The 13,526-nt window shown below is 42.9% G+C and overlaps 1 protein-coding gene across 1 annotated transcript in view; it reads left to right on the top strand.

Moving 5' to 3' along the window:
- The window catches only part of Wls (Wnt ligand secretion mediator), a 102,703-nt gene that overhangs the window by 65,831 nt on the left and 23,346 nt on the right, over positions 1-13,526 (top strand). The window contains exons 4-10 of the mRNA XM_015490494.2: positions 1,613-1,774; positions 2,917-3,053; positions 6,102-6,270; positions 7,670-7,767; positions 8,324-8,387; positions 10,402-10,545; positions 12,180-12,263. Of these exons, the coding sequence (XP_015345980.1) occupies positions 1,613-1,774; positions 2,917-3,053; positions 6,102-6,270; positions 7,670-7,767; positions 8,324-8,387; positions 10,402-10,545; positions 12,180-12,263 (858 nt within the window). The remainder of the gene's footprint in view (positions 1-1,612; positions 1,775-2,916; positions 3,054-6,101; positions 6,271-7,669; positions 7,768-8,323; positions 8,388-10,401; positions 10,546-12,179; positions 12,264-13,526) is intronic.

Below are 13,526 nucleotides of genomic sequence, written 5' to 3'. Positions count from 1 at the left end.
CAGAGGGTAATCAGCTTCCTTAATGCAGCTTAATCTAAGGCTGAATTAGAGCCCATATAATGTATTTTTAGTAGTTCCAACAGAGCCCTAATTCTTGCCTGATTTGTAAGTATTCGAGAAAGCCTTAGAGGGGAGGGAAATACCATCTATGTAGGGAGAATCATCCAAAGTTTGAAATAGAAGCAAAATTCTTTCCACAGAACTTAGTTATTGTATTTTTTTCCTTAATCTCATCTGTCAATTTAAATCAATTGGTAGTGTCTTATTAATAAGAGTCCCCCACACCTTAGAAGTTTGATTATCATGAATGATTAGTGATGTCTGCAATGGGTAGAGAAGGGAAGAAGAAGCGGGTATTTGCCTGCTGTCCCTCCACATGGGCCACGAGTGGCCTGGGTCCCTGCCTGTTTCTTATGCTCTAAGTTCTGACTGTCTGGTGAGGAACCCACCAAGATCACAGAAGGGCAGAGCCCTTCACATGCCTGATTATAAACTCCTTACTATCTTCTTCCTTCCACTTTCAAGTGGATCCTTTGCTCTGAAATTTTATGACAGATTTTGGAGGTCCTGTGAATTAACTCAGGTTTAGGAATGACAAAGTAGGTCTCCCCTGTAGCACTTCCTTGATCAGGAAGTGCTAAGCAAACACGGAAGCTGGCACATAAATCCAGTGTTGATGGCAGACCTTCTTCTGCCTTACCCAGGGGACAGTCCCTGCCTGCGGAAGCTCCTGCCTCTACACACCCACGTTTGGTCCCTACTCCCCCATCTCTCCAGGCACACATAACCGGGAGCCTGGAGAGGTAGCGCAGAATTTAGTTTTCAAAAGCAAGCTGTGCCCTGTTCCTGAAATCCCAACACCACACCGTCTGCCATGCAGTCCTCTCTTAAATTGCTGCCCAGAAAGTCCAAGAAGTCTTTTCCAGAAACCAGACTTATTTTCTTTTAAAATTTCAGCTCCCTTCTACCATCTTGCCTCTTAGTCTGTCAGGAAGCTTGGGAGGGAGGAAATTCTGAGTGGCCATCACTAGCAAACTAATCTCATTATTACCTTTCTAGACTTTCTGTCTTCCCCAGATCCCACAAGCTCTTTGGGTTACTTCTTTTCCTCTCAGATCAATAAAAAAAAAAAAAAAAAAAAAAAAAAAGATATTTTCAGCTTCTTGTGCTTCACCATAAAAATAATAAATAGTGTAATGGACTTCAGCAAGGGCTTCTTCCAGAATGTTTAAAGAGTGGACTGTCCCCCAGAGCCTCAGAGGTCTCCCATGATGTGGCACAAATGAAAAGCTCTCTTAGCCTTTGGTAGACCCTCAGAGTGATCTGATGCGAGACTCTACCAAGGATTGAAGAGCTGAGAAAGGTGTGAAGAGTTTGCTGCTTTTTACCTGAAATGTTTGGTTCTACCATAAATGTGACTGATATATTTATTTTTGAGGTGGGGGTAGCTGGGTAGAAACCTTGACTCCAGTGTTCCCTGCTAATTTGCATCTCTAGTGTATACTTTAAAATATGTGCTTTTTAAAACTGGTGATGCAAGGCCCATGTATGAGAATTTAAACACGGTCCTTCGGAACTAATGACCTGCCTCAAACCCTCTGCTCTTCCTCAGACCCCAGAGCATGAGGGCCGGTACTATGAGTGTGACGTCCTGCCATTCATGGAAATTGGGTCTGTGGCTCACAAGTATTACCTCCTAAACATCCGGCTGCCTGTGAATGAGAAGAAGAAAATCAACGTCGGGATTGGAGAGATAAAGGATATTCGGTTGGTGGTGAGTGAATGTAATTGATCCAACAGGTGGGGCACTAAAACACTGGCCAAGAACACCACCAATTCTTGGGTGCGTGGTGGGGCAGAGGAAGGGAACTCCATCTCACTCTTGGCATCTCTACACTGCACTTGTCTCTGTTGTCTCACCTGAGAAATGGGAATAATAGCATACCTGTAATGGCAGAGATCATGAAGTAAATTGATTTGTGTGAGAGATTACAGAAATGGAAAACAATGTAATTATTGTGCCCACTTAGGATTTTAAGTGGGCTTCAGATCACTTAAGATCATTATAATGGTTATAAAATCATGATTATGTGATCGTGATCTCATTTTGAACACCACCAAGATAAAAGCAAAAAAAGAAAAAAAAATTAACATGTCTCATGTTCCAAGCCCAAGTGGTGTTTTAGGTTCTTTTCCAGTTTATGTCTTTAATCATGGAAATAGTAGCACCTGGAGTAAGGAGGACATTTTTTTAAAAAAACCTAAAACTGTTATAAAAGAGATACATATCTAATGTAGAAATCAGTGTACAGGACACAGAAGTGCATAATAATCACCTATAATATCCCACCATCTGGAGAAATAATCACTATGAGGTTTTGATGTATTTCCTTCAAGGTTGTCTCTTCTATGTACACTCCCCCACTCACACACATAGAGCACATTTTATATAAATCCTTCCCTTGTAAAAGAATGAGATCACACTTAACTGACTCTTGTTTCTTGCTTTTTTTTCCTCTTCATTTAATAGTATATTGTGAATATAGTATAAATCTACTTTGCAATACTGCTTAGCATTCCATTGCAGAGGTTTATCTGAATGCATTTTTATCAATCTCAACTTATTGGACATGTGGGATATCTCCAACATGTCAATGAAATGATTCTTAATCATTCCCTCAGCAAAGCATGGCCCATTTTTATCCTTTTTAGTATATAGTTCTACAGTGCTTGAGGAGGGGTCAGAGGGTTAGGAGGGCAGTACATGCTGTGAATATGAATACTTTTGATCTTAAAAGTTCAGCAGAAAAACTTTTCCACTCATCTGTCCCCAAAATGCATTTGATGGTTAAAAAAAAGAGAGAGAGAAAGAGAGAGAACTAAGATATATTCACCTTGAAAATCCGTCTTGTCTAGGGAATCCACCAAAATGGAGGCTTCACCAAGGTGTGGTTCGCCATGAAGACCTTCCTGACGCCCAGCATCTTCATCATCATGGTGTGGTATTGGAGGAGGATCACCATGATGTCCAGACCCCCAGTGCTTCTGGAAAAGTAAGAGCTGAACACTTTTAAGGAACACTGGCTTCCCGAGATTTCTAGGCTGCAGTTCTCACTGGGGTCCAGGTCAGGCAGCCGCTGTGGGGAGAGTGATTTGAACAGTAGTCATCCTGGGCTCCATTTGCTCTTTCACGTTGCAAATGCAAAGTATTAAATCCTAGGGGCTCTACCTCTCTCACATTTCTGTCTTTGCTCTTCATTCCTGTGACCAGAATCAGATACCTCTCTCTTTCATGTGGAGGAGCTGCTAGGCTCCTACGCCGAACCCCTGTCCTCCACAGTAGTGTGATGCTCTTGCAGATGTATTCTTTTCTCTCTTCCATTTACATTAATATAAAAATATGCTCCACCATCTCCCATTATTTGACAAAACTCTACCTTTCCCCACTTTCCTCTGAAGCCACCATACCATTTTTTGGCTCTTCTCTAAATCAGGAATCCTCAACTTTCTTGTCCATATATTGCTTCTACTTTTCTGGAATGAGCCCATTTCAGTCTGGATTTGTTCCCACCACTTCATGCAAACTGCTTTTCTTTGGCTCATTAGTGATCCCCACATTACAAATCCAAAGGTCATGCCACGTGCCGTGGTGCACGCCTGTCATCCCAGCAGCTCGGGGAGGCTGAGGCCGGGGGATCTTGAGTTCAAAGTCAGCCTCAGGAATTTAGAGAGACCCTAAGCAATTCAGTGAGACCCTGTCTCTAAATAAAATATGTTTTTAAAAAAAGGTCCTGGGATGTGGCTCAGTGATTAAGTGCTCCTGAGTTTAATCCAAAAAAAAAAAAAATCCAAATGTCATTTTTCAATCCTCACTGTCCTTGACTGATCACCAGCATTTGACATGGTGGATCACTCCCTTCACCCAGCCTCCTCCACCCTTCTCTTAGCTGCTGTGCTTTGTCAACTGTCACCTGGTCTCCATTACTATTTCCTCCCATCTTTCCAAACTCTTGGACTCTTCCCTTCACTAGCTTCTTCCCCAGGTGATCTCATGTAATCTCATAGTCTTAAAATTCATCGACCCTCTGACTCTTCATTTATGTCTTCAACCTCAGACTCTCTTGAAGGTAGACCCAAATATCCCAGGTATTGATTTAGCCATCTTTCCTTGCCTTGAAGATGTAACATGTATGGAAGAACAACATTTGATTTCCTCCTATTTCAAACACAACTCTTCCCATTTCAGTAAGTGGCAACTCAATTTTTTCAGTCCCTCAAGTGAAATGGGAGGAATCACCCTCTATTCTCTTTTATTTTTTTCACATTCCATATCAGCCCACTGGGAAACCTCACCATGTCTACTGCCACCATTGAAATCGGACTAACCTGCCATGATTTCACATCTGGATATTGGAAATCGTATTCTCGACTGCTCTCCTTGCTTCCAATCTTTTCCTCCCTATAATCTATTCACACTGCAACCTCAGGGCTCCCTTTTAAGTGTTAATCAGATCATGTCACTCCTCTTCTCAAAGCTCTCCACTGGCTTTTCGTCTCCTTTGCCCTGGTTATAAACTCCTTAAAGTTCTGGTCTCTCACCACCTCTGATCTTACCTCCTATTTTTTCTAGTCCTCTTGATGGTGCTCAAATATGCCTGGCTTGGTCTCACCCCAGGGCCTTTGCACTTACTATTCCCTTTATCTGAATGAAATACCCTTCCCCAGGTATCTTTGTGGCTCAATTCCTTCTTTCCACATGACCTGCTCTGATGTTTCTCATCTTAGAGGCTTTCTCTTGTCTCCCTTATATAAAATCTCACCTCCATCACTTTCTGTTCTCTTACCTAATTTTATTTTTCTTCATAATGCACATTTGTCATTTACTTACATTCTTCCTCCCGTATTCCCTGTTTCACCCCATCTGAATGCAAGTATCATGAGAGCTGGATCCTTGCTAATTTTTTTCACTAGCGTATCCTCAGTGCTCAGAATAAAAACTGGAACGTAGGAGGTTAATAAGATTTTATTGAATTAATGAATCATGTCACTCTGTTGTTGAAACTTTTGGTTGAGTTCCTGGCCTCTTCAAGATAAATTTCCAAATCTCTAATGAGGTGTACAAGTAGCTTCATGAGCTCATCCTTCTTTATTTCTCTGATCTCGGTGTCTAGTTATTGACTGAGATGGGCTATGTGGAGATCCTCGGATACTTTAGCTCCTCCAGGCCTCTGTTTCTCCACCCAGCTTCTGTCCCCGGCCTCACCTTTTCCACCTCCCTCATCTCAAATCACTGTTGGCCCAATTTCAGTCTCTGCCTGAGACAAGTCCTGGCAGCAGTTTTGACTCCTACCATGTTGCTTACCATACTCAGTTTCAGTTGCCTCTTTTTCTGGCTCCACCTCTGAATGCATCTCCATGAGTTAAAAAAAAAAAAAAAGATTCTTATTCAACGTATCAGCAGCCCTAACACTATGCCCAGTCCATAATAACCATGTATATATTTCGTGGGTATGAATAAAGTGTGAATAAATAAGTGACATAAGGATGACATTTTAATAGGGAAATGGAAGATAATAGAGTGATGGGGAAAGGCAAAATTAAATCTAACCAAGCAGCCCAAATAATTTATGTCTCCTATGTGTCTGGGGTCATTTATTTTTGAAACAGATATGCTACATAATCCATCATTGCTGAGGAGATCACAATCCTGCGTGTTCTTAATGATCAAAGTAAATGATATCCCAAATAGGTAAGAGGAGTTAGTCGATGAAGACTGTTCAAGAACACAAAGGGATAAAAAAACGTTATAGGAGACTCTTAACCTGGTGGGTAGTAAAATAAAGTGTAGGTGTTCGGGGATAGGTTCCGTTAGCTAGAGAGGCTGGGGTGGCCCTTTTGACTCTCAGAGTGCCATTTAGGACATTTGCATCCAGTGTGGAGACTGGGGATGAGGAGTTGGGAAACCCATCCTATGGCTTCCATCCCAATAAGCAGCATTTTAGTTACTTTTATATAAAATCTTCTCAAAACTAGCTTCAGATTTTTTAAAATCGGCCTCCTCCATGAATAACCTGGCTTTTCCGACACTCTCTTGCCATCAGAGTCATCTTTGCCCTGGGGATTTCCATGACCTTCATCAATATCCCAGTGGAGTGGTTTTCCATTGGGTTTGACTGGACCTGGATGCTCTTGTTTGGTGACATCCGACAGGGCATCTTCTACGCAATGCTTCTCTCCTTCTGGATCATCTTCTGTGGCGAGCACATGATGGTAAGAGTGCCCCCCGCCCCCTGCCCCAGGAAGGGACAGACATCTATGCCACGGTGGCCATGTGGGCTGCTGAGCTGGCAGCCACCTCCCAGCCTCTGGTCCACTGTGACAGAATAAGGTAGCGGTTGCAGGTGGGAGCTGTGGAGTCCACCCTGTGGGTCACATTCCTGCTTCACCTTGTGACTAGCGAGTGGCCTTGGCAAGTCATGGAATCTCAGGTTCCCCTTCTATAAAATGGGATTTCAGGTCTACTACTGCCTAGGTTTCTATAAGAATTAAATGGGATAATAGGAGTACCTTAGGAGAAGAAAAAATGCAGATTCTAAGATTAGTATTGCATCTCATTCTCTGGTCTCAGCTGCGCTTGTCCTGTCCCCAGGAACAGATTAACCACTAAAGAATGAGGATCTGACTTTCTCCAGCTGGCAGTTGGTCCAGGTGACCTAGTGACCCCTGTGACCCAGCAATACTGACCTCCTTGCACAGACGTCAAATCATATTTCAAGAGGGATTGAGGTACCATGAATAAAAATAGGAATGGTGCCTTCCTTACCTTGTGGCTAAGGCATACATATGCCAGTTGGACCCCATCCACGAGTCAGTACACAGGTGTCCCTGTACAGGAGATACTTTGAGGTTCCATTATGTTTTGATCATAAAAATCAACCCTCTGAAGTGTGCTGCCCTTTGGGAGAGCAGTGTGAGAAGAGAGGGAGATCATTGCCCTGGCCAGCACTCCCCTGGGGGGCAGTGCTGGGTGAACTCTAGAATGAGCTGCTCTGAGGTAGATGCCCCCACTGTGTCCCAGCGTGCAGACTGAGATGTGTCTTGCCTTTCTCCATTTTTCTCATTCATCATCCCCCTCCCCCATTTTCTTTCTTTTAGTGTCTTGGTGTATCTGTCAAGAGAACTCATGCTTGGTGTTAATGAAGTCAGAGAAAAAAATGTGTCTAGTTTTCTAACCATAAGAGATCTCTTCCCTCAACCTACTCAATGCCTTTATGCTTTTCTTTTGTCTTCCGGGGAGTGCTCCTCCTTCATAAACACAGGTTTTTAGTCACAGAGGAATTTAATTCCAAGAGTTCTTTTGTCGGACCACAGAAGATCCCCCCTCCCAGGGCCCAAGGCCTTTCTCTGTGCTCCCAGAGCATATGTTCTTTCTTATTACCACCAGAGCCCTCCTGGAAGGGCTGCGTAATGTCTGTCCCTGTGCCAGCCTCCCCAACAGAAGCAAGGCCCTGCAGAACACAGGTTTTGATTCTCCAATGCCTAAGCCCTAGCGAGGCTCTGGATGGCACAACAAGTGGTCAGCAAGACTGTCCTGAAAGACTGGCTCACCTGTAGAATTGCTTTGCTCTCCTCCAGTCTTTATCTCCTTTCTTAATTTGCTTTCCCTCAGGATCAGCATGAGCGGAATCACATTGCAGGGTATTGGAAGCAAGTTGGACCAATCGCCGTTGGCTCTTTCTGCCTCTTCATATTTGACATGTGTGAGAGGTGAGTAGGTTCCTGTGGGACTCAGCTGAATGTGCATCCCTGTGACCACCTCCATCTTTAGGAGGAGTGTTGGAAAGGGAGAAGGGTGGTGAGAAGCCTCTGGGGTGAAAGCATTGTACATATTCATATCCCCAGAGAAAGTCTGGGACTAGAGCCAGACTTGGTGGCACACGCCTGTAATTCCAGCAGCCCAGGAGACTGAGGCAGGAGGTTCATGAGTTCAAAGCCAGCTTCAGCAACTTAGCAAGGGCCTAAGCAACTCAGCAAGACCCTGTCTAAAAGGGCTAAGAATGTGACTCAGTATTTAAGTGCCCCTGGGTGGTACCAAATCCCTAGTATCCCTCCACCAAACAAAGCACTGGGACTTTTAGAGTTACAAAATGTTTGTGCTGATTATATTCCGCTAGACTGTTTCACTTTAAGCTCTCTATGAGGTTTCTAAGTCTGAATTCAGCTCTTTCCCTTCCAGCTGCAAAACTGAAAAAGAGTTCCACCTTGCCTTTGTATTTATTAATTGTCTTGCCTTTCCACCTCGTTTTTTGTTTTTGTTTTGTAGAGGAGTACAACTCACGAATCCCTTCTACAGTATCTGGACTACAGATGTTGGAACAGAGCTGGCTGTATCCTTCCTTGATGGGCTCAGGGTTTTATTTCTTCCCACAGCCGCCTGGTCCCCAAGATCATTTTCCAAGGCTCAGTTGATGCTCTGCGTATGTGCTTGGCCAGAGCTTTGATCCCCAGACCAATGATAACAGCACAATTAAGGCAAATAATGAGAAGAATTACCACTTGCTTTCAAGCTCGGCAAGAGCAGGCCAAGGGAGAAGGTTGTGCCTGTCCCCATGGCAAAGGGATCAGAGAGGCAGGTCTTACTGCAGCCTGTCTAAATTATCTATTATTCACTGTTTACTGCAGACTGAAGTGTGACTCGCTTTTCCCTGGAGCCACAGAGGTTCATCTCTGGGCCCCTGTGGGAGAGCTGGTTTCTGAAGTCGCTTGTGTGCAAGGCTTCTGACAGTGACCTTGGTGTGCTGGCACACCAAGCTGCTGCTCTTCATTTCTGAGACGGAGTGGAGATAAGGCTAAGGTGATTAGTTCCAGAAGAGTGCTGAGGCTTCTGGTTGGTTCACTTAAACTGTCTGAGTCATCTTCGTGAAGCAGAAGTGACAGTCTTAGCTTATCCCTTTAAGGATGCTGGATTTAAATATTTTATCTCCTGAATAATAATATGTTTAGTGCTCTGAAAGAAAAAAAAAAAAAGATTCTCCTCTGGAGAGGAGAGAAAGACTGGGATTGTACCCTTTATTGATGGGTAATATTTTGCCACGTTCCCATTAATGTGCTTTGTCTGGCAACTGTACAGATTGTGAACTGTGCTACACCTCTGGTTTGACCTGAGGACTTCAATTCTACTCCCAGGGCCTTTTAGTGTCACAAGGATTTTGTGAATAAACTGAATTGGTAGTATCATTACCTTAGGGATGGGAGAGTTGAGCTCTACCCTTCCACCACCATCCTTGTCACCAAAAAATGTTATCTGCATGATGTGCAGAACAGTTATAATGTCCTCTAGTGTAACCTTTTTATTTTGATAAGGTGAAAGTTTAGGAAAGTAAATACAAATTCGAGTCTTATAGCAAATAACCACATCCCCTTTATTCCAGGGTACTGCAGCCATTGGAAAGGAGAATCTGCATTAAGTATACCATTTCGTGAAATATGAATGCTGAGTTCATGCTTGTTAAATTGTTGAAACCTATTGGCAGCTCGAGCGTGCAGTAGAGAGGAGCTGGAGTCAGGTCACCCATCTTCCAAGCCAGCTCATGCTGCCCCAGGCCTTGGTGGTCCTCAGGTTGGCTGTAATGGCAGGTCTCAATCTCTCCAATGGGTCTCAAAGTATATTGTCCCCGTTCCCAACCTTCACCACCTATCCTTCAGTTTCATCCCATTTGAGAAGATTTTCTGTGGTGACAGAAGATTGTGAACTGTACTACTCCTCTGGTTTGACCTCAGGACTTCAGTCCCACTCCTGGGGCCCTAGTAGCTGTTGCTACTATACCTGCTGCCCTTACTTATTCCCTCCCCTCTGTTGTAGGACATCTCAGTCTCACTCTTAGAAGTGCAAGGACAGCCCAAGGGGGTTCCAAACATGCTCACACTTAGTTTCCTAGCTGGGAAGTCTGAGTCTATCATACAACCAGTGTGGGACCTGGGCATCTTCATTTGACCTTCATACAGTGCTTTTAATATGTCTTTTCACCTGATTAGTGTGTAGTAACTAATACCACTCTATTAGGGTTTTTCCAAATCATGATGCATTAGTATTTCCTGGAGAACTGGTTGAAAGGCAGGTTCTGATTCAGTAGGTCTAGATTAGACTCTATATTTTTAATAAACAGGGCACACCTTCTCTTCTGACTTGGCTTAGAAAGCCATCTGAATACTCCCTTCTCTGAAGCTGTTGTGTCAGGAAACCTCTATCACTCATTAGAATGCCAGATTTTAATATTTTTATCCCCCTTAAAATATCCTAAATTCCCAGAAATAAAATGAGGATCACCCACAGACCAGGGGGCAGTGCTTGTGCCCCCTGAGTGTGAGGAACCTGCTGTTTCCTTTACTGGACACCATCAGATGGCCTTCATCATTGTGGCTGGGATCTGCCTCTGCCTCTACTTCCTGTTTCTGTGCTTCATGGTATTTCAGGTGTTCCGGAACATCAGTGGGAAACAGTCCAGTCTGCCAGCCATGAGCAAGGTCCGGCGGCTACACTATGAAGTGAGTGGCTCTCTCTTGGCTTCTTCAGGACCTGGTACTCTGTTCTCTGCTCATTATCATCTCTGCTTGATGCATAAATACACAGCCCTGGAGGGTGAAAGACTTCACTCTGCAGTGCACACTGAGATTCTCATGTAGGAGCTCAAGGCAAATGTTGCTCTGAGGCAAATGTACTATGAGAGACACCTGACCAGCTATCTAGATCTTGAAGGTATTCATAGTATGAATATGTTCCTTCCTCAATAAGGTGTACACTTGTTTGACAGGTTCTTCAACTTTGGATGGAATGTAGGTGCACACTAGATGGGAGAGTGGGCTGTCATTAAATGGGGATTTGGCTTGGAGTGAGACTTTCCCTTGCCCAGAATTAAACTTAAAATAGGTTCAGCGCAAGTGATCTGCTTCCCAGACTCTCAGAATCCACATTCCCCTAAAATATCCAGCAGATGCTCAGAAAGAGTTCAATAATCTGTTTATAGATTATATTCCTCATTTGAGAGAAATGCTTAACATCCTCAAATGTCTAATGCAGGCATTCTTGATTTTTCAAGGACACTGTGGGTTCATGCCTAAGTGGCCGGAGATACAGGCCTAATGCCTCTGTGAAGGAGGCACAGAAACCACAGAATCCCTAGGCTTACTTGTGTAGTGGATCTGCACCTAAGAGCCCCTGATTAATAGGTATCTCTCTTCCTGAAACACAAGTTCCCCCAAATCCTGCTCAGGAAACCATGGGTACTGTCTGAGGCTTTGCCTGTCTCCAGAGTTGTAGTGACATGTGAGGAAATTCAACCAAATCCACTTCATGTTGATTAATATGCATATTTCTTTTTGTTCACTGGAGCAGAATTTTATTACAGCCACAGAAAACTTGAACTTGGTAACTTTGAACCCTTGCAGAGAAGCATAACCAGCTTAGCAGGAAAATTAGCAGCCTCATGACGTGCTGTGAATATAACTTCCCAGGCTCTGGTGTCACTGTCTCATGAAAGATAAGAACATAGGAAGTGTTTGGCCCAAGAAATTTCTCAGCCACATTCACCTCAGCACGAGAAATATTAATATGTGAAATTATTTTACTGTTGTTGTTAGGGATTTGATTTACAGTATTCTTTTTTCTTTCTTTCTTTCTTTCTTTTTTTTTTTCTTTTCAGCACTAGGGATTGAATTTGGGGGTGCTATACCACTGAGCTATATCCCCGACCCTTTTTCATTTTTATTTTGTAACAGGGCTTCCCTAAGTCATATGGGAAGGTCTTGAATTTACAATCCTCCTGCCTCAGCTTCCCAAGTCACTAGGATTACCAGTGTGTACCACTGTGGCCAGCTTTATAGAGTTTTAAAAAATAGCTTTTCTTAGCTGGGTGTGGTGGTACATGCCTTTAATCCCAGTGCTTCAGGAAGCTGAGGCAGGGGGAATCGCAAATTCAAAGCCAGCTTCAGCAACTTAGTGAGGCCTGAAGCAACTTAGCAAGACCCTGTCTCAAAATATAAAAAGTGCTGGGGATGTGGCTCAATGGTTGAGTGCCCCTGGATTCAATCCCCAATACCAATAAAAAAAGTTTTTCTTGGATTTATATATTGAGAAAAGGATTGATGAGATAGTAAACCTCTCTTACTCTTTTTTCTAACAGGGGCTAATTTTTAGGTTCAAGTTCCTCATGCTCATCACTTTGGCCTGTGCTGCTATGACTGTTATCTTCTTCATTGTTAGTCAGGTAAGTGGACCCTGAGATGTTCTGGGAGAATGTCCTTGGAGAGATCTCTCTACACTACATAGAAAGTTCTAGAGCTGCTGAAGAAAGGAGCAGAGTCTATCATTCTGACCAGCTGATCAAGCCTTGTTTATTTGGACCACTCTAGTCTGGGACTTGTTATCCATCCCCTAGCCATATGAACTGAATGATCCCTTTAGTATGACCTTGCAGGAGCTAAAAGATGCTAAGTAAATTGAATGCCTACACCAGATTGAAGGGCCCATGTTTCATTTACTTAGAAGAATAAACTTTTCAAGCCCCGCAGCACAACACTAACAAGCAAGTATTAATTTGATTGCATCCTTATGTAACATTAACATAGATCCTTTTACAATCTGTCAGCCATTCCGTAATTATAGTGCCACTTCTATGTGAAATGTTATTCAAAAGTCCCCTTGCTAGAACCCTATCTTTTCACTGGTTATTTCCCAAACACAAAATTTTGCTGTACTTGAAAATTTCAATAATTATGGTAACTTTAGAATATTGGTGGTGACTTGCTTTGGAAGTTGGAAAGTACTGTTTAAGTTGAAACTATATTTATTTGAGCTTCAGAAAAACTCTTTGAGGTAATTAGGGTAGGAACTATTATCCCAGTTTTCCAGAATATGAAGTCAAAGAGCTTTAGAGACATTTCCCATTTATTCTATTTTCCAGCTGGGTGGAAATGTGGAAATGTTCCTTAACAGTTCTGGGGTTTAATTTATCTTATTAAACAATAGTACCACCCACAGAAGGTTGCTGTAAGGATCACAGGAAGTAACATTGCCAAGTGATTAGCAGAGCCCCTGGCACATCCTAAGTAAGCATGAATAGCTGCCCGCCAGTGAATGGCAGGAAGGCTGACTTGCCGAAGTATATGCAAGTCAGGGAGCACAACTTGGTCCTTCTGATTCTTTTGCTAGTGCCGTGTCATTCCTATGTCATTCCAACAGAAAGAAATTTGGTGGGACAGGAATGAGACTGACTCCATTCTGCTATCAAGTTTCTTCTAGTACAACTCCAAATGGACTCCCTTAGCAACCTGGTGAAGGCTATGAGTCTCTCAGAATGCTTCTAAATGAGTTTAAAGAGAAAATTAGATTTCAAAGGAAATTTCATATAAATATACATTCCCTTTGAAATCCAAAATATTTATATCCTATGATTATGCATATTACAGATCTGTATCTTCAAAAAGTCTAAATAATGTGACAATATCATGATTTCTATTGATGATTCATA

The sequence above is a fragment of the Marmota marmota genome, unplaced genomic scaffold, assembly GCF_001458135.2.
Source record: "Marmota marmota marmota unplaced genomic scaffold, marMar, whole genome shotgun sequence".
NCBI lineage: Eukaryota > Metazoa > Chordata > Mammalia > Rodentia > Sciuridae > Marmota > Marmota marmota.
Note: the sequence above shows the minus strand (reverse complement) of the source record. Positions and strands in the feature narration are given on the sequence as shown.